At 41.3% G+C, this 20,795-nt stretch overlaps 4 protein-coding genes across 7 annotated transcripts; 2 read left to right on the forward strand and 2 right to left on the reverse strand.

Annotated features, from left to right (window-relative positions):
* The first annotated feature begins 842 nt into the window (after nt 1-842).
* Nucleotides 843-7,479, forward strand: tmed10 (transmembrane p24 trafficking protein 10). The gene is made up of 5 exons (XM_066694796.1): nt 843-1,067; nt 2,441-2,561; nt 3,289-3,362; nt 5,389-5,515; nt 5,799-7,479. The coding sequence occupies exons 1-5, from the start codon at nt 891-893 to the stop codon at nt 5,918-5,920; spliced, it is 621 nt and encodes a 206-aa protein (XP_066550893.1). The 5' UTR covers nt 843-890; the 3' UTR covers nt 5,921-7,479.
* A 405-nt stretch (nt 7,480-7,884) lies between these two features.
* On the forward strand, nt 7,885-10,924 carry eif2b2 (eukaryotic translation initiation factor 2B, subunit 2 beta). Its single transcript, XM_066694795.1, has 8 exons — nt 7,885-8,126; nt 8,427-8,547; nt 8,972-9,123; nt 9,357-9,520; nt 9,657-9,752; nt 9,986-10,123; nt 10,377-10,443; nt 10,729-10,924. The coding sequence occupies exons 1-8, from the start codon at nt 7,955-7,957 to the stop codon at nt 10,884-10,886; spliced, it is 1,068 nt and encodes a 355-aa protein (XP_066550892.1). The 5' UTR covers nt 7,885-7,954; the 3' UTR covers nt 10,887-10,924.
* Nucleotides 10,925-11,000: 76 nt separating this feature from the next.
* mlh3 (mutL homolog 3 (E. coli)) lies at nt 11,001-18,500 on the reverse strand. Of its 4 annotated transcripts, XM_066694792.1 has the most exons (12): nt 14,756-18,497; nt 14,369-14,467; nt 14,104-14,180; nt 13,775-13,879; nt 13,450-13,534; nt 13,055-13,126; nt 12,829-12,940; nt 12,533-12,692; nt 12,033-12,056; nt 11,663-11,741; nt 11,328-11,479; nt 11,001-11,171 (listed from the first exon to the last, which is right to left on the reverse strand). In XM_066694792.1, exons 1-12 carry the CDS (start codon nt 17,877-17,879, stop codon nt 11,100-11,102), a joined length of 4,161 nt encoding a protein of 1,386 aa, XP_066550889.1. In that variant the 5' UTR covers nt 17,880-18,497; the 3' UTR covers nt 11,001-11,099. The 4 variants fall into 4 exon arrangements, 3 of the variants coding, with proteins under 3 accessions (XP_066550889.1, XP_066550890.1, XP_066550891.1); XM_066694793.1 differs by lacking the exon at nt 14,369-14,467 and having other exon boundaries at nt 14,756-18,496; XR_010805209.1 differs by lacking the exons at nt 11,001-11,171; nt 11,328-11,479 and having other exon boundaries at nt 11,666-11,741; nt 12,533-12,711; nt 14,756-18,500.
* Nucleotides 18,501-18,674: 174 nt separating this feature from the next.
* On the reverse strand, nt 18,675-20,586 carry acyp1 (acylphosphatase 1, erythrocyte (common) type). Its single transcript, XM_066694201.1, has 3 exons — nt 20,583-20,586; nt 20,046-20,134; nt 18,675-19,449 (listed from the first exon to the last, which is right to left on the reverse strand). The coding sequence occupies exons 2-3, from the start codon at nt 20,124-20,126 to the stop codon at nt 19,231-19,233; spliced, it is 300 nt and encodes a 99-aa protein (XP_066550298.1). The 5' UTR covers nt 20,127-20,134; nt 20,583-20,586; the 3' UTR covers nt 18,675-19,230.
* Nucleotides 20,587-20,795: the final 209 nt, after the last annotated feature.

Below are 20,795 nucleotides of genomic sequence, written 5' to 3' on the forward strand. Positions count from 1 at the left end.
CACCCACCAAGAATGGACAGATAGACACACAAATACACTGCAGCCCCTCCATGTACCATAACAGTCCTAGATTGCAACAACATCGATGTCATAAGTAGTGATACTGTAAAACTGAACCTTATATGGCTTCAACATTAACATGCATATTGTGTGTATCCTTAGTTGGGAGGGGTGAACACTGTACAGTTTGCTGGGAAAGTCTTAAAGGTCACTGATATTTGGTGCAATAGTGCGTAGCTCCTGAAGGTATTTGGTTGAGTAGCGTTTTGGGGGACTGTGTTGGATTTGTGGCTGCCCAAGGTGCTTCCACCAAGTATTAACTCAGGGAGGTGGAGACTTTTGTATTCTTTATATATATTCACATATATAAACTGTTCCCCTTTTAACAGTGTGTAGTATTGTGTGTAGTGGAAACGATCTTGTTACACAACAAAATATAAAATAAAATTCAAGGGGGTGTAGACTTCCTACAGGCACTGTGTTACCATACATACAGCTGTGGTATCATAGCTTCTGACGTTATACTTACTCACATAATATCATGCACACTAACATACCTTTCTTCCAACTTATTGTCACATCACCTGTGCATAACTGCTAAGATAAACAACTGTTCAAACCAATCTGCAAATGATGATCACTGATCCTAACCAACATAGCACACGTAATAATACATATGTAATATTTTAGGCAAAAAGTACTGTCACACACAGACAAGGTAACTTGAGATACTTACTCTAGTTTGCTTAGTGGTATTTAGTAAGACATGTATTTGCCCTCCAGGGCCTAGTGGCGCTGTTGTTTTTTGCTGCTATTCCGGCAGAGCAGCTTATTAAGTATTACGCTGCACTAACTCATCCCCTGGCTGTTGTATCCGGCTTTCAGTAGCCATGTCTCGGTTCTTTGCGCTACTTCTTCTCCCGACCCTCTTTGGGTCGGCTTTATCTATTTCTTTCTATTTACCAGTAAACTCTCGCAAATGTTTGCGGGAAGAAATACACAAAGATGTGTTAGTAACCGGTGAATACGAGGTTAGCGAGCAGCCCAACACCAAAACCAATCTTAAGGTGAGTCCAGCTGGGGGAGACGGACGTAGGAAACACCGAGGATGTGTGTGTGTGTAGGCCGGGGCAGTGTCTCGGGTCTGTGACATTATAATATATGTTGGTGTAGTGCATAATGTGTCAAACTCATGTAAAAACATGTCCAGTAAACAATATATACTGTCTGTCTGGTGTGAAGACAAATGTCAGACAAAAAAAGGTTTCTGTAATGAAGCTAGTAAACTAGGCCTCAATTGAATTTGCATCTCTTCCTGGTTGCTTATTGACAGATAAAACTGCATTTTTAGTAATTTCTGTACTTGAAATGTGAAAGTGTGTGTACAGATTCGTTATTAAAACATTTTTAAATGGGTGTTTAGCTGTAAAGGCGTTAATGCACAGTTCTTCACTAATTCGTGCACTCACAATGTTACACGTCACGTTAACCACTTCCACGTACCTGCTACACGCATCCTTGCAGTTATCCCACCTCTTGCATATTACTAGCTTGACCCAGACCAATTAAATTAATTAAAATGCATGCTCCGAAATGTATAAAAATGTAAGTGTATAAAAAATTGGACTGCAGTGTATGTACATATTATTTATTTTGCCAACATGTACGGATTTGCAAAACCATTGCTTCTGAAATAGACCCTTTAAATAAAATAAGTCGCATTGCTTTTTTATGCAATGTTTTTTTTTTTTTTTAATCTATTGGATAGTAGAAGCAATTTAATTATATCAACATTAGATCAATAACATCTGAGTGGGTAAACACTTTGCATGGAGCAGAACACGTCATAGCCTAAATTGATGTAATGTATTACAGCAAACAATGTTAAATATGAGATGAACATGTGACAGTAGCACTGTGTCAGGTATTGCAGGAGCAGGTGGAAGTATCTGTAAAGTGTTTTAATGTTGTCCATGTAGTGAGGCTAGGAGCAGTTTAATGTAAAGAAGGCTTTTCAACTGAACAGGTCTACTCGCCATTATGTGCAATTTATTCATTAGAGATTTTATACCCTTTGAAATAACCCATCTTAACATTTTGAGTTTATTTTGCAGTCATCTTGTAGCTACTGTCAAATCCTTCATACAAGTATTCAAGGATGATTGATCCAAGTATGGAACTACATTGCTCCTACTCTCCCGAACATATTGTCCTTCCGTTCTGATGATAGAAGGATAGTCTCAAGTAAATTGAAACCACATTGAAAGTATAGCCATGAAATACACCCCTATTTCTATAATACAGAGAGCCTTTCATTGTATAATGTGTAGTGCCAGGAAGGAAAAGGTTTTAGAACACAATAGTCTGTTCTGCTTAAGTCTGTGTTTGTGTAAAAGCTGGTTGTGATAGTGACAGAAAAAATTATCAATCTTCATTACAGATCATCGACTCCTCTGGCCACATCCTATATTCAAAAGAAGATGCTTCAAAAGGGAAGTTTGCCTTTACAACGGAGGATTATGACATGTTTGAAGTCTGCTTTGAGAGTAAATTCCCTATGGGTATGTGTTATTCCTTCTCATTTTATGTTCTTGTCTGTTATCTTCTATGACACATTTGTTTTTGTTTGAGGGGGGTGGGATGGGTTGGCATTTTTTTTTTTTAACTTCAGGATTAAAATCGTTGGGTGTCCTTTTCAATAACGTGTGAGTTTTTAAATGCAATTTAAATGTAATATTTTGAAAAATGTTTAAATTATAGCATTTCTTGCCTGCAAAGGGCAATATGTCTTCAAGTGCAGTCTGAAAAGGGTATGAGAGAACAACTTGATTACAAGTCTCTAAAAGTGTGCCTTATAAACAATGATTTTTATGTGCTTATGTTTTTGCCTCTATATGAAATTAGAGGAATATATCCACTCTTTTGTTTTCCTTTTTTATTTTTGCACACAGTACATTTTAACTCTGAAATAAGTGCAGACTAAAATTAGATTATAACCTGACTTTAGACTGGATTATTTTACTTTATTCCCTATTCAGTGTTTCAGAGAGAGTATGTTTCTGCTAAAGCATGCCTTCCAGTCTGCATTGGTGCCTGATTGTGTTTCATGGGACAGCAGTGAGGAGGGATTGGGGATGTCTTCTGTCTGGGAGGGGTGTGTAGAAGTGGGAGTTGGGGGCTGGGGTTTGGAAAGAGGGGGCGGACCATGCAGTGGGGCTGGATCGGAGGGGTGTTCATTTCCCGGAATATTTGGCTCCCTAACAATAAATCTTTTCATTCTGGTTCCAGGAACTGGGCGGGTCCCGGACCAGCTGGTCAATTTAGACATGAAGCACGGTGTGGAGGCTAAGAATTACGAGGAGGTAAGTGAAGAGAGAGGGGCCAAAACTAAATGGGAGGGTGAAGGAGCTGCCAGTGTTGCCTGCTCTAATTCTGCTGCCTTTTGATCTCTCCAAAGCGGTCTGGCTGGAAATTATGCTGGCTTTGTGTGTGTGCTGTAGCCACGAGTAAACTGATACTGAACATTTCAGTTCTGTTAGAAAAACACGAGAACCTTTCATTGCAGGCCTAAAAGTCAGACATCCTTTTCACCTGAGGGTTCCTCACACAGACAGAAATACCACCAGTGGAGAATAGTGGAGCTCGAGTGTGAGCTTTTGGCAATTATTTTGTCACCAAGAATTTAAACAACTCTAGTTTTCTGTGCCAGATGGTAATTGGAAACTAAGCTTTTTGGTAGACGGGATATTAACCCCCCCCCGATGATAGAAAATGTACTGTAGACGAATGGTCCGTCTAGGTTGTCTTCATTTTATTAAATATGAGTGTGTTCAAAAATGTCTTATTTCTAGGAGGTCTTGGAGTAATTTTGGTTCAACTTGAGGGACTGAAGTGTGAGACTGAATTCTCAGTTGGAACATCTATGTTTTTGAATTAGTGATACATTTGTTCCATTATCTCAATTGAAATGGTGCACCATTAACTGGAAAAATAAAATAAGGATTTGGTATAAAGTCTGCAAAATGCTTACAAACATAAATGTCTCCTCTAGTTTCAATAGTGGGTTATTCGGTCTAGTTCACAGCACTGTAGAAATACATGGTTTCATCAGTTGTTCCACTTAACTTTTTTTCCCCCTTTTGGTGCTTGTAAGGATTAAAAGCCTTGTAACAGATAATTTACAAGCTTTGGTTATACGCTTCCATTTTTGCTTGGTCTGTAGTCATGGATTGCTAATTTGTACTGTTAAATCTGCAGCTGCTTCTGTATGTGAGTTTTTCACATGGGTACACTACCTCATGCATTTCCTCTAGGTAAATTATGGATACCGATTTGGTGGCTGACTGACTTTAAGTATTCCTGTACAGGTGTTCTGTGGAGTTGGCAGAGGGGGGGGTATATATTGGATTATAGACTTTGTAGAATTGACTTCAGATAATCATGTATGTATCTTTTATTCAGTTTTGTTTTGTTTTTATTGGCATACATTACCCTCAGGAATCACTGGCAGTGTGTCAAAAAGGGCTGTTTGTGGTTTAGGCCTTCAGCACTGTTATATAGGCAGGCCAGTGTGATTTCATACAGCTCCCTGGAGCGTAGAGTTCCACAGGGGAAATCCCAGCGTGCGTGTGGGCAAGCCGGCCCCAGGGTGTTATAACACTTATAACAGGGATTTAGCTGTCAGAAAACAGACGGCAGACTGGCTTCAAGCAAGGACTCTTGAGTAACCTTCCCCCTGCCTCTCACTCTCCTTGTTTTTGGCAGTGTCAAGCCCCAGTGTAGTAATTCTCCCTAGTATTGGCTTTTTTCTGCAGTGCTCAAGGCCAAGGCTATAGTTGGCACTGAAGTAGTGGCTGGTCCAAAGGAACCTTCCTGTCTGATCTTAGTGTGTGTGTTGGGGGGGGGGGGGGGTGTTGCTAACTGCATACCCGACAAATTGTTAAGCGTGTCTGCTCACAGCTGCAACGTGTCGAGCTGACGTGAATATCTGAGAAACACTGACATCTGGTGGATGTAGGTTTCCCAGAGCGTATAGAAGATATTTACATAGTCCTTAATGTAGAGACTGTGGAAGATTAGATAGCAAGCACCTTGTTATATTTTGTTGTACTGCTTTTCTTTTCTTTTCAAGCATACCAAGAACTAGACCCAATCAAAAGATTGACCTACCCATGAATCACAAAGTACAAACCTATTGCGTTGTATTGTCAGAAGCCACTTTCTAGTACTCAACAATTTGAATAATCAAAGTAATTACATCCCCTGCTGTAACATCTATGGAACCAGAACCAGCACCAGAATTCTTGTTTTCTTGTTACATATTGAATATGTTGACAGCGGTTTCTCTTCAAAACAGTACTGTCACTACTTGCCTTCTCTGTCCCTCAGATTGCCAAGGTGGAGAAACTGAAGCCTTTGGAAGTGGAACTCCGGCGACTGGAGGACCTGTCCGAGTCCATCGTTAATGACTTTGCGTACATGAAGAAACGAGAAGAGGAGATGAGGGACACCAATGGTAAGAACCTGGTGCAGGGGAGTGTGGTGGTGGTACTGCAAAAAAAATGACAGATGTGCAAACGTTAAGCAAAATATTCCCAGTGAATTAAATTTATATTAACATGCAATTCTGTGATGACTGCCCCATCAAAATGACCTCTATTCCCTCTGAAAACATGCTTTGCTGCGCTTGTTCAGCAGTATTTTCAGTGTCCCTCTGATAGAATGGGGGTAGAAAACTATATAGTATGTCTTCGATTCCATAGGGAGAAGGTGGTTGATGATGTTCTTGTTTATTCCAGAGTCCACGAACACCCGTGTCCTGTACTTCAGCATCTTCTCCATGTGCTGCCTGATCGGTCTGGCCACATGGCAGGTCTTCTACCTGCGCCGCTTCTTCAAGGCAAAGAAACTCATCGAGTAAAAACATGAATTTGAGCTGAAAACTGCAGAACAGGTGGCATTGCCGGCCACCAACGAGATGATCTGGTGAATTAAATCTAGTACTGGGGAGTTAATTGAAGGGATTCTAAAGCCGCTGGTTTGTTGTGGTCATTCTGACAAGGATTATACTTACCACTGAAATACTTTTTTTCACCCTCAACTTGTCAAGTCAGTGTCACAAAATAGCATCATTTCTGACACCGTATTTTTATTTTTGTAAATATTGTTTTCAGAAATTCTGCAACTGAAAGAAGACAGACTTCTGGATTTAGTAATTTATCAGAAACTCATTTGAACTTATCTTCAAAGTCATTTTCATCTTTTGAAGTTCAGACTCCATCCCCTTATTACATGTACTTGTTTTGTTTTTAATCAAAAATATAAAGTGTCCATTAAAAAGAACGTCCTGTGAATCCAGAAAGCAGTGACCCTGGGTTTTCTACTCGGTCATTCTGAGGATATAAGTTACATAATTTATCATTAACCGCAGTGGCCCTTTTTGTATCAAATGCTTTGGATTTCTTCCACTTTCTGGATTTCTTTTAATACCATAAGCAAGTCCACAACAGAAATGTTAGTAAGAGTTTACATACAACAATATCTACTCATTTGGTCATTTTTATTCAACATAAACCAGAAGAATGTACTTTCAAATATAGACTTTAAGTTGGGTGTAATGGTTGATTTCCAATAAATCAATCTTCAGAAGCTCTAAGAACATTTTGAATGACCTTTATTTAGTTAGTTGTTACTTTTATTGGTGTTTTCAAAATAATTGTACATAAGGTTTAATACTTTTATAGTCTGCTCATTCAGAAGTAGTTAATCAGGTTGTTTGGAAATGTATCCTGCTTAATTGTGTAATTTTTACAAATGGAAGGCAACACTTCATTAGTTACAGTAACTGCTCTCCCACTTTTCAAAATCCTAGTTTGAAATGGTAATGTTAATACAAATTTCAGATTCACAAATACTGGATGCTTGTGGTGTTCTGCATCAAATCGGTAACTTTTTTTCTTGGGCAGAGTTTTTCTTTTTCTTTTTCTCTTGGCTATCGAAATTTGGTCTTATGGGTAATTCTGAAGATTTTAAACAGTGAATAAAACTATTTCCACTGTGGTTAACGGATTAATTTGTTTTGACTGTTTTAAATAAAAAAAATATAAAACCAAACATGAAAGGATTTTCTTTTTGTCTTGAATAAAAATGTACCGTATTGTTCTTTTAACATATTTATTGCAGTTCATATAATTCACAATAGGTTTTTACTTTAGTTTGGGTATTATTTCTCACCAGAGTTCAATAAAAAGGCTAGACAAAATACATTTCTGTAGAATTTAATTAGCCTGTCTCAGTATGAAAGCATTGGATGCTCTCATTTATTGAATAACAAGTGATGTTTGAGATTGTTCAACATTATCTTGGGAATGTCTGAAGTTATTTAATTTCTTTTAAAGGTAAAAACAATTTCTCAGTATCCCCTCTGAGCTACAGACCTTGTAATTTTCACCACAATAAAACCATTATACTGTGAAATGATACATTACTTAAGTCTGTTCCATTTGTTGATGTACTTTCCTATCTGACTATGGAATTAAGCAAAGCACTGAAGCAGCAGCCGTTGATAAAAGCTGCAGGTACCCCATGTATGATCTGGTGCTTTCTGAATACAAAATACACTAATACCTTTACAACTAATGCTTACACACATTTCTACCAATGGAAACTTTATTATAGTATGCAATTTAATTACCTGTACAAATGCAAAAAGAAACAAGCAAATACCTCCATGGAACATAGGTTACCTTGAAGATTAAGTAAAACAAAAATGTATATAATTGCTATATGAACTACTAACTAAACTGTCATCAGTGCTAAGGCCTGAGCTGCAACCCGGAAGTGTTTTGTGCAGGTTCCGTAGTGCGTGTTGAGTCGGACAGATTAGTTCCGGGCATTTTGTGTGTCTGCAAAAAAGTTACCGAGAAGCCGTCGGAGCAGCGCAGTGGCCAGAAAGATGCCGGGCGCGGACAAGGAGACCGAGCTGTCGGAGCGGGTGGAGGCTTTCCTCTCCGAGCTCAAGCGGGGAGGCAGCGGCTGTGGACCGCCCCGGGGGTCGGGAGAGACTGCCCGAGAAACGGCAGCCTTGCTCCGCAGGATAACAGCACAAGCACGCTGGAGCAGCGCAGGTCACAAACCCGAAAGCCACAACACTTGGGCAGGGTGCAGTGCATACGCGAAACCGCGGATTCGGGGCCTAGACTTTTCAGTGGGCTGTTTTAACATGTATATTACATATTGAATGACTTAAGCGGTTACATTGCCAACGTGGTGTACTCGAGTAAATGGTAACATTGCAGATGGGATCGTTGCATCATCTTTGGCGTCATTAATGTTGAGCCACAACCTGTATACTACTAGTGTGCCTTAAGAAACAGTTTATTGTGTTTAAATGATGGATGATCTGTTCTGTTTTTAAATGGATGTAGGCGATCTCATGGAGATTATACGCAAAGAAGGTAGGAGGATGACAGCAGCCCAGCCCTCGGAGACCACCGTGGGCAACATGGTGCGCAGAGTGCTGAAGATCATCCGGGAGGAGTACGCACGGTAAGGAGGACCGGGAGTGCGCCGCTTCTGTGCGTCGTGATTGTGCGTCATTTCGGGAGGCGTTGAGAGAGAATCCTTACGGAAGGGGAAACGTATGTTGCTGACCCCTCTGCAAATGTCTAATCGACTGAGATGCGTTACTCATGCAAGCGCACGAAGTGAATACGAGTGATTGAATATGCATGACTTAAATTGTAGGAGGGATTTTAATTCTAAATAATTAAGATGTTTCAGCCCGAAGCTTAGATTAAAAGGAGTCGTGAGTGTTAACTGAATTAAGTATTTGGTAATAGAAATGTACAGTACAGTATTCTGCCTTCAAATCCATTGCTTGGGTATCTAATGCATACCATATAAACCCTAGCCTATAGGGTCATCTTTGGATATAGGGCAGCCGTGAGAGTCTGTTCCTGTGTGTCTGTAGGTCCCGGGGCAGCAGTGAGGAAGCCGACCAGCAGGAATCGCTGCACAAGCTGCTCACCTCGGGGGGGTTGAATGAGGAGAACTTCAGGCAGCAATTCCCCCCGCTCAAGGCCAACGTGATCGAGGCCATCAACGAGCTCCTCACAGAACTCGGTACGGTGCTCGATCAGAGACGCTCGACCGTAGTCTGGATATGGGAGTATAGCTGGGTTTTACAGGATATCAGCAACAGTATTATGCATTATTAGTCAGAGGTGTTTAATTAATTAAATGTTACAGACTGCCAATATATGGGAAATAATTTGAGAACAGCACAAAGCCTTTAGGCTAGGTTTCCACGTTTCTGACAAAGGTTGTGTTTTTATTTTTTTTTTCCTGTTGCCCAGAGGGAACGACAGACAACATCGCCATGCAGGCCCTGGAGCACATCCACTCCAATGAGGTGATCATGACGATCGGCCGCTCTCGCACCGTGGAGGCCTTCCTGAAGGACGCCGCTCGCAAACGCAAATTCCACGTCATCGTCGCCGAGTGCGCACCCTTCTGCCAGGTGACCTGCGGCACAGAGACTGGTCTCATCGGATCAGACTACATCAAGAAACAAAATGATGCAAATGAGAATACTGTGGAGTTGGGCTAATAAAACATTGTAACTTTTCCCCCTTCTTCCCTCCCTGTTTTTCCAGGGACACGAAATGGCTACCAGTTTATCAGAAGCTGACATTGAAACGACCGTCATCACAGATGCAGCAATATTTGCAGTAATGTCTCGGGTCAACAAGGTGAGACAACACTACAGTAGAGACCAAAGACTTGAAACATGAAAATATTTAAAATTATGCAGCCAAAATCAGCTGATAAAAAACCACATTGTGAACATTTCCAGTTTACAGGTGTACTAATAGAACAGTGCAATTCTATTTCCATACTTAAAGGGCTGAATAGAAAAGGCTATTTAGTTGAAAGTGTTTCTTGTCATCTCCTGTGCGATGATTAAATCCTAACGTCTTTGCAGGTGATCATCGGCACACAGACGGTCCTGGCTAACGGGGGTCTGAGGGCGGTCAATGGCACTCACACGCTGGCTCTGGCAGCCAAGCACCACTCTACGCCGCTCATCGTGTGCGCACCCATGTTCAAGCTGTCCCCGCAGGTAGCGTACAGCACTGCCATGAAGACGCACTCTGCTGCCTCTACACCCAGCAGGGGAAATCTCAAAACGCGATTTAGACAATGTATTAAACACAAAAGACAGGCCTATGAAACTAATGTACATGTATAGCAATATATTTTCACTCATGAGATTTAAGTACACATAGGAATGCCTGTAAATCTATAACGACCCCCTTGATTTTAAGTACATCGCTAGGAGGATTGAAAATTAACACGTTTGTCTTCTTTTCTAGTTTCCAAACGAAGAAGACACATTCCATAAATTCGTTTCCCCACAGGAAGTGTTGTCCTTTACAGAAGGTACCATTGTGTCTTTTCTGTGTAAATGGAGCATGTCTGTACAAAAATAGAACTGCCTTTCAGCGATAAAAAAAAAAAAACAACCGAAATAACCTGATATTCACAAATGAGGTTTGCACTCAAAAACTGCTGTCATTTAAGATAATTTTCAAAGAACATAAACCTCACTTAATTAGAGCTGTTAATTAAGTAGATAAACATTTAAATGTTGTCATACTGGACTAACAGTATTTTTTCTAATTACCAGACCAAAACAGACCTTTAAAATGCTGTTTGTTTTTCCAGGTGAAATTCTGTCTAAAGTCAATGTCCACTGCCCTGTGTTTGACTACGTGCCTCCAGAACTCATCACTTTGTTCATCTCCAATATTGGGGGGAATGCGCCATCCTATATCTATCGCCTGATGAGTGAACTGTATCATCCAGAAGACCACGAACTGTAATATTTGGAGATTTATGTAAAATAAAATATTTAATCAAATGCATTGTCAATTTCTGACACTTTTCATACTTTGGCAGAATGTTGAGATTAGTGACAAATGGGACTGAAACCAGAGTTTAGATAAAATTGCACATTTAATAAATATTTTAAAATATTTACAGATTCACAGTTATAACTATTTGTGAAAATTTATTTTTGTATCAATAAATATAGATTATGGTTTTCCAAAGAGTTTCCAAGCTCGGTACATCCTTCTGAGTTTCATGAGGTTTGGTTTCGGAGGATCCTGTGAAAGAAATGTGAGATGTGTTGAGTTTCAGCAGATGAGTGTAATTACCCTAAGTTGAGATTTTGTTCTAGAAATATTTAATATGAAAAGGTTGTTTACCATTTTTGTCAAAAGTCATTTGCAATATTTGTATTAACCCTTGGAGGGCTGTACCTGTGGCTCTGTGTCGAGGTGGTCCAGGTCAGCCAGTGGGAGCATGGAGGGTCTGCCGTGGGCACACTGGAAGGGCAGCTGACAGGCCGAGAGCGACTCCACTAACCTGCAGCACTCCTTCCTGCTCAGGCTGTCATTGAATTTGATCGCTCCTGTCAATTTAACATCAGTGTCAGATTCCCTGAAACCCGAGATCAGGTTCATCCTAGACAACGCCCACGAGATACGATAACCGAGGTTTCACTGCCTGCACTCGGCCTAAGGTCTACAGTTTTATACTTGATTTTCTATTGAAATGTAACCATATCATGATCGGAGATTAGTCCCTGACTCACCATGGCAGGCTTGAGAAGCAAGAACCTTTAACACCGTCAGGGGGAGAGTCCCTCGCACTCGGCCTGTCGAGTGGAGTAACTATTAAAAACACAAATTAATTGATTAGAATCACAGGTGACATTTCATGTAGTTCAATTGGACCATTACCTGCAATGAACGTTTACGTTTCAAACCTAAAAGCATTCTGAAAAATTACAATAAATATCACAACATTGCCATCTAGTGGAACAGTGTAAACATGCAAGGTCATTTATACAGATCAGACGAAAGACTAAACATTTGACAGATATAGTGCATGTTTTATATGTTAATATTGTGTATTTTATTATTATTTTTGTCATCTTCATGTAACAAAATGCTAAAACTTACCTCTATCTGTTCTCGTATATATTCCTGGAATATAAAAGTACATATAAAACACGTTATACTATTTTCCAAACAATAAATTAAATTGAAATGAATAAATATATGTATATCTGTACATTTCCAGAACAATCATATGTTTGAACAGAGAAAACTACTTTGCTCCTAGTGGGAAATGAAACCTCCACATCAAATTTACGGTCTAGTCTGTTTCGATATGCACTTTTTTAACGGGACGGCTTTCCGAGAAACATCCCGTTCTTGGCAGTGGATACGGCTGCAGAGTGGTGGGAAACGCAAAACCAGGAACTCCTGCAGTGACAAACCCATCAAGTCTAACCTCAGACACAGGATATTGGTCTGCATAATAAATAGTCAAAAGCTTTTGCTTTGGCTACTTTGCAGTGGAGACATCCAGAGGTAAGAAAAAGAGGGACAAGAGAACCAGAAAGAACAAGACGCCTCTCATTAGGTGCATCTCTAGCTGGACTGAAAGACTCTCTCACCTCCACGATGGCTTTGGTGACAGTCTGTCTCCCTCTCCGCAGTTCATTGGCCTCCCTCTCCAAAAAACACACGGGCACTTTCCCCACCAGCACCCTGGGGCCTCCATCCTCTGCAAACGTCATCTCCAGCCCCAGGTCCCTCAGGAACGGTTGACAGGATCTGCAGCCGCAAAAGGAGCCTGGGGTGAGATTACCACGATGATACCTTACTGTATTCAGCCCCACACTTTACCACGCTTGTGTGCAATTAATCCCCCTTTCAGGGAAACCCAACCACTCCTAAGTGCCGCACTGACCGCAGCATCCTGAACTCCTCTTCAGTGACATCGATCTCCAGGGGCGGGGACACACTGGAGGAGCACAGCCTTTTCTGCCCTGAGGCCTGTCCCGGCTGAGCTTCATAGGAATCTGTGGGTGGACAAATCAAATGCATCAGGACAAATATCTGCAGAAGCCCTTTGCAATGTCAGGCAATCCAGGTGCCCAGGAGAACAGGAGGGTGTAGGACTAAACGAACATTACCTATGATGAGGTTCTCCAGACGGACTCTCTCATGAGCTGCATGCTGATCCACCAACACCAGCAGATTGCCCTCTGTTCGGGAGAACCACAGCACATGACTCGGGATTGATTAGACAAGACAGTTTGTTCTCCCGGTACATAGAGTCACTATCTCCATGAAAAGTAGAAAAATATTACAGCTCACAGAGAATGTAACGGCACTTATGTGGAGAAAAGCAGCCACATCTGTGACCGTTCACACACACACACACACACAACACAACCCATTATAAACACTACATAAACACACACCAGAATTATTTTAACAGATGACAGTACCCCCCCAAACACACACACACAACTTCCTAGCTGGAAACTTAATTCTCATCTGAAAGACGGAAAGCATATCGACTGACCTTCAGAGTCTGTACTGTTGGCACCCTCTTTATCTTTTGTGTGTATAAGGCAGGCCAGGAACTTCTTGTCCACTTGTTGGATTACCTACAGGAGATAAATGCAATGTTCACCCTTCTCAAGATCATGAGACGATACGGCCTTTTAATCTGATTTCCTGTTCCTGTAAGAGAGAAACCCACAGAGAGCCGTGCCCCATCAGAAAGCAGGGAGAAGGGCCATGACTTCCCAACCGTCCCAAGAAAACACACAACAACAGAATCCACCTGTTGGAGTATCTATTTACATTTCAGTATTGCGGAGTCAAACTAGTGCACATGTGCTTGCCTTCATAGAGTGGATCATGTCCTTGGTGAAGCGGTAGGGGTAGAGGATGTTGTGGATCTTCACAGCCAGTCTGTCCGCCTGCCCACTGCTCACATCCAGCGCAACCTTATCGAATATTATTATGGATGAATTAATTAAACAAAGACAAAGTGAACAGTGTCCGCAGTTGCCCAGGGACTCAAAAACATGATTATGTTAACAGGGGACAGGAACTGGAAGCCTATCAGAAGCGGATTGTAAGATGGTTTTTCTAACACTATCACCACCATCTAGTCTAATAAAACACAATACGACAATAAGCCAGTTGGCTTCCAAGCTGCCCATTTTACCTCTGGATGCCGGACAAACACTGGGTTCTCCCACTTCGCATACAGAGACCAGACAGATTCGTTGGCACCAGAGTCCTCTAGAACAAGAAAAAAAACAGCGTCAGTGGAAAGTGAGTATTGAAAAATAGTTGTTTTTCTGTAACTGTTCTGTAATGTATGAAGTCTCCTGCGGCTGCTTGTTGCGAAGGGCGCTATACTAAATAAAAAGGATGAGTTTAAATAATTCCCTGCCTTTATTTTCCTGGGCTAATGCCTGCCTCCTTACCTGCGCAGTCCCACCCTGAGCTAACCCTCTCCCCCCGCGGCCGGGGCAGGAAGGGGAGCACTGCCTCCGTGTGAAATGGGTAACACCTGTACTCAAACCCTAGAAGGGAAAACATGCTAAGGCCACACTGCCACAACACACAACTTAGCAGAAACATTTTACATTTGTTGACTCTTTAACAGTAAATAAAAGCAAATCTGAACTGCACAACATGTCTTTACTGTGCATTTATTTAAAACTCCAGATATCTTTACTAAAGCTTTAACTGATTTGGTTTATCCTTCAGTAGGCACCAGCCATAGTCAGTGATAGTAGCCAGAAAGATAATGCATTTAATATTAAATACATTCCGAAGCATATATCAAATTACACCAGAGAGCACTTTACCTCTGTTGGAGACCACGTTCACGGCCATGGTCGTAATGTCTGTGACACAGGGCACCCGGGTCTCTCCAGCAGGAGGCGCTTCATATCGGCTGAGTCCTGTCACCATGTTTATGTAGACCATCTTCCCTACAGATGCATCGAACCGCTCCACCCAGTCGGAGGCCCTTGACACCGGACACAGAGTGTTGCTCTGTTGTGATGCTCCCCCAGATCTATCCTCAGCAGAGGGAGGGTCACAGCCAGCTCTCTCACTCACTTCATTGGGGCTGTCTATGACCTCACACAAAGACACCTCTTCACTTTGGCCCATAGCTGTGTCATCTGAGCAACGAGTATCACAGACCTTACTAGCGCCCGTACTGACAGGAGGAGACCAGTGTTGGGCAGCTTTTGAAATGTCTTTATTTGACTGGTTTAATTCAGGATGTGCACCTCCTGGGTATTCCTCTTTTTTGTTATAGTTTCCTACCTCAGATAACTGTGGATTTTTATTCATGTCTGGGATCGTTTTAGGTGAAGAATGAATTGATTTTTCAAGATTGCTACCACTATCTAGAGTATTGTCCGGTACGCCCTCACTAACTGGACAGCTAATGCCTGCTGGTGGCTCCTTCGATATACTGCAGCCATTCTCCCTCTGATAGCCCTTTAACTTCGAAAGCTTTGTAGCAAGAGATCCTTTGGCCTTGCTACTGCTTTGTGCTGACATCGGTTTCATTCTGGTAAACTCCGAAAGAGTAAGAGGGCTGTCATTTAGCTGGGCAGAGCCTACACTGTCATTTATTTCATGGTTCTCTGGATTGACGGAAACTTCTTGAGCAGTTTTGGCATCTGGAGCATTTTGATTGTTGTTGTCATCTTGTGGCGTGGGTTCTTTTCCTGACAAGTTCTGCTTTCCATAAATCCTTCGGAATCTGTCTAAAGATTCAGCTGTCCCTGACAAGGACAGTTTAGGACCAGGCCGGGTAACCCTCTCAACCAAGTCCTTATAACTGCTGTAGCCCCCACTAGCAGTCCCGCGGGCCCCCACCAAAGATATCTTTCTCTTTGGTGCTTCTAAAGATGTCGTATTATCTGCTGAAACAGTTAATGTAGTGTCTGGTTGCTGCAATGACTCTATAGATGAATCTCTCGTGTGCTCTTTAGCTTCAGTTTGAATGGGCTCCTTTGCTGGAGATGAATGTTTGAAGATATCCTGGGCACTCGCAGGTCCCTGGAGACAGAATCTTCTTAACCCCTCTTGGACTTCACTCTTCTTTTCATTGGTATGCGGCTTAAGTATCACATGTTTTATGAAGCCTGTAGAAGCTAGCTGCACCTTTGTTGTTCCTGAAACGTTTGTTTGGTCTTCAGTTCTTAGTTCTAGGTTACTACTGCTAAATGGCATTACGTTACTAAATGTGCTACGTGTTTTAAAATGAGAAAAGTGAGAGGAAGCAACACTTTCTATACTTCTTTCAGGGTCTCTCCCATGTCCACACTCTTTTCCCAGATTTGTATTTGCACTGGGTTTCACTGTATCTTCATCTGAGCTAGTCCTCCAGGCAGCATCTTCCAGTTGTGTTGTTGCATTGCTTATGTCAATACAGTCACTGTCATTGAACGATTCATAAAATACTGTGTTTTTTGACACAGCGTTAACTGTATCTGGGGCAGAGCTATGCCGATTTTCACTGGCTTTAATCTGTGAGCTGTGTGAGCTAGGTACGTGAGAAGAAGTGGTTTCGTCAGTCTTGGTCTCACTGGGAGCGAGTGTCTTTTCCTTTAGTGCGTGATACACAGATTCAAGGTCACTGTTCTTTTTTTCCTCTTGTCCCTTTACAATTTCAGCCTCCTCGCTGGCCATGCACATACTTTCCGTCACATTAAAACCTATCGCCAATGATCTGTGCACAGTTTTAGACGTCAGAGTCTTCCATTCGGGAGTTTGCCTCGGAAAGTCAAGCACACTTTTAGGATCCCCAATTGCAGTGCCTCCCTGTGTACTATCAATGCAAGCTAACTGGTCATTCAAGGCATTCTCATAGACAAACTCATGGACGTCCTCGGGAGAAAGCTCTGCCACCAAGTTCTCCCTGGTCAGAAACTTCTTGACTCCTTCCTCCACGCAGAACAATACACTGTCCCAGTCTCTAAACTCAATGAGGGTTTTTGCTGGCTCCATGCACACATCATACTCTGAATAGTGGCACTTAATATTAATCACATAGACCCCCTGAAGCTCTGAGCCACTCCTCTGCTTTGGACTCCCAAGAGCAGTGGACACAGTTGGGCTGCCATTCTGCCTGTTGGCCACACTCACCTTCTTCAGTAGAAAATGTAAGAGTTTATGAATTCGGGTTTTTAAAAGTAGTCTTTTATTTACAAAGAGAAACTGCATGCTACTGTTGTAGTGGCCCTCACGGCCTATAAAGCCACTCATTTCAAACTGATTATGGGAGCAGGTGATCTCTCCAAGCTTCTGAGCTTTCCCCAAACCGTAAATCTGTGTGAACCTGAAATACGTGTTCCTGGTCTTGGAGAGCTGGACCACCATGGTTCCAGTGGTGTCATTCCTCAGCGAGAACGAGACGGACGGGTGCATGAGAGAGATGCCTTCAATCCTCTGCCTGATCCGCTCACACTCCAAAACCGGATCCAGTCTTTTCCTCCTCACTGGCAGGTTGTGAAAAAAGTTGCAGATCACAACTGTTGTGCCCGCTGCCGGTCTGGCAAGATCCGCTTCGTACACATCCAAGCCCTTTCCGTCCTTAAAAACTTTCACGAAGGTTTGGACCGACTGATGGGTTCTGGAGGAAATTTCCACCAGTGTGGCTAAACCGGCGATGCTGGCAATAGCCTCCCCTCTGAAGCCGTGAAACCTGAGATTGTCCAGGTCTTCCAGAGAACCACACTTGCTGGTGAAGTACCTATTTCCCACGCGCTCCATGTTCTCCCTGTCTATACCGGAGCCATTGTCTATCACCTGCACTTTGCACGTCTCAATGTCCACCCTCACAGCCACGCACGTTGCCCCAGCATCAATGCTGTTCAGGAGCAGCTCTTCCACACACTGCGTCAATGAGAAGATGGCTATCCCAGAGCGGAGCCTGGCTTGCACTTCCCGTGATAGGCACTTAATCATAGTGCTAGAAAATGAAGGAAAAAAAAAACTCCTATTGTGAAGAGACTGGATTCAGACCCATTTCTTCAAACATGATTTTGTTTAAATACATTTAGGACTCCTAAATGTCATGCATGTAGCGTCTCTGTGAAAATACCTAACAGGTCACATAAAAGACATTTTAGTATTTAAATGTCTTAACTGGACAAAAACTCAACGGGAAACTGCTTGAAAACGAACTGTAAAGATAAACTCTTTACTTATTTCCCCGCAAAACAAACGGCTACTTTCACCTACGACTGAATATGACGTCGACTTCTGGAGACACATATTAAAAAAAGTATAATTACACGAATGTCTATCAGTGTGTCACTAGTGTTGAGTGTCACATGTTATTAAACTTACTCTCTCCTGACTGTTTTCTTGCGCTTTTGCGGAGCGTTTGCTAATTTGTCGAGGCATTTCATAATGAAGCACAGCACGGACGCATTGAAACGCACACCATTGCTACTGTATGACCTATTGCTTGATATGAGCATTAAAGTGCTTCATACGTACAACATGACACTAGACCTCACATCCGTATCCGGGCCGGGTTTGTTTTGCTCTCCACGCTGCCCTCTACTGCGCGAAACACCACTGCATCTCAGTAACGATGCTCGCTGTCGTGTTGCGCAGTTGCCTGCAGTTCTGCGCCGCTCCACCAATGGGATGGCTGGGATTCTGCAAATCTGCGCAGAACTCCGGAAATCTGCGCTAACATGAATGCGATAGATAGTCTCTGCCCATTCAAAAATAAACCGGGGAAGATTTGTATTATTATATATTTTTTTTTAATACAGAGTTACTAATACATTTAAACAGTAGGTCAACTATTATTTTATAATATTTTTATAGTATAATGTTTGATAAATAAATACTCACTTTCTTTAATGTCTCTTATGGAGTTCTAACCTAAAAAGCTCATATAGGTTTCCAATACATAGGCCGATATGAATGTATATTATTTTCATATATTATATATACCCTGTATTTTCACAAAAGCAACAGAGAAAAAAACTTAATGTTTATGTGTTCAAGTTTGACTCATAATAAAGCTGCCATATCTAACATTATTTATAAACAGAGACTGACAGTATGTGATAAATATGTCTACAATGGAGAGCTGAAACAATTTACTGAGTTAAGCTTAATTTGTACAAAATAAATAATGAATGAAATAAGTGCCCACATGGAAAACAATGCATTAAAAAAAATGTTTCAAGTTGTAACAGGGATAATGTGCCTTTTTTCAGTTAGTACAGGCCACCACATGACCATCCATTCAAACAAACTGAATTGTGGTATTTCATTTAAATTGATACATGCTATGTTAAGGTCGGATAACTCTGAAATCTGTATGATCCAAGCTTTCAATGGTCTTCTCGTTCCTGAACTCTGCTTTAGTGATCTGCGACTTGGGACTGCCTGTGGTTCTCAACCACTCCTGCATTGCACTGACTTTGCTGCTGGGACCCTGGAGCTGCCCTTGGACCGTCCCGTCCTTGGTGTTCTGCACCCAGCCTACCAAGCCCCGCTTCTTTCCTTCAGCCTGGAAAAACAGCATCCAGACACAGATCAATTAATGCATTCAATTTGTGTGTCTAGATACAGCTCACGCACACACACAAACAAAAGGGAGCTCAAATTGACATGCATGTACATATAGACATATCATATCTATCTATGTCTTTCTCTCACACTCTGCCAGCAGTTGTCAAAAGTATGCACAGCCTTCATCAGAATTGATTCATGTAGTTTAATATGGTTAATTAAACATGTAATTTATCAATATATGTTCAGACCATAAGCACTACACATCACACTTGAAACTGAGTTGTGTCAATTTTGGACTGCTACACAATATAAATAATAACTTTTGCCAATATTTTGACTATAATTGAAATATATATATATATATATATATATATATATATATATATATATATATATATATATAAAAAAAATCAGTGTATGTATTTTTACACGTATGCAGTACATATGGTATGTATTTATAGAACATAATACAGTGCAATGTGTTGATTGGAGTGCTATGTGATTTGTATTGACTTGCTGATGTTTTAATTGAACCTGAATATTGTAACATAAAAATCAGAAATCAGTATAAAAAAAAATCATTTAAAATACCTGAGTGTACTTCCGGAAAAACACGCCCTGCACTTTTCCAAAAACTTCATAATCCACTGAAATCAGATCTTTATCAGACATTGCCAAGCCTGGACAAAACAAGACAATAATATTCAGAGCTATGAGATGCAAAACTGCAGGTTTTGTATTCAATGAAATAAAACTAATTCTTAATCGTCTCAGATCATCAGTATATTTAGTTCTGTACAGTGCAAACATCTCGATATCTTTAAACAAATCAAAATTATTGAACAGATGAGAATGAAAATCAATTAATTTAATTGCATTCAAAACTTCAACAATACAGAGGTCAAACCGGTGCAATGCAAGCTCACCAAAAATGAATACACAGTCAAAGTCATAACATGTTTTGTGAATACCACAATCATTTTAAATATAAATGAATACGTTTTACATCTGACCATATTCTGAATTAAGGTGCACCACAATGCTCTTGATAATGCAGTACCCATCACGTACTGCAATACCGAAACTATTCAACTCCAGCTTCGAGTCATGAAAAAAGAAGATACACACTGTTTATTGAAATTCACGAACCAGTTGTTAAAACTTGCAAAGAAGGCAATTCAGTCTAATATATGATTAATATCACTGCGCGAAAAACTGTCCCCTTGCAAGCCGGCGACTAAGTCAATCTGAACCACACATCCGGGGCAATGCGCAACTTCCGCATAACACGGATGCGTTTCCGCGTCACCAATCACAGACAAGAACGGGGTGAAATGACGT

The sequence above is a fragment of the Amia ocellicauda genome, chromosome 21, assembly GCF_036373705.1.
Source record: "Amia ocellicauda isolate fAmiCal2 chromosome 21, fAmiCal2.hap1, whole genome shotgun sequence".
Lineage (NCBI taxonomy): Eukaryota > Metazoa > Chordata > Actinopteri > Amiiformes > Amiidae > Amia > Amia ocellicauda.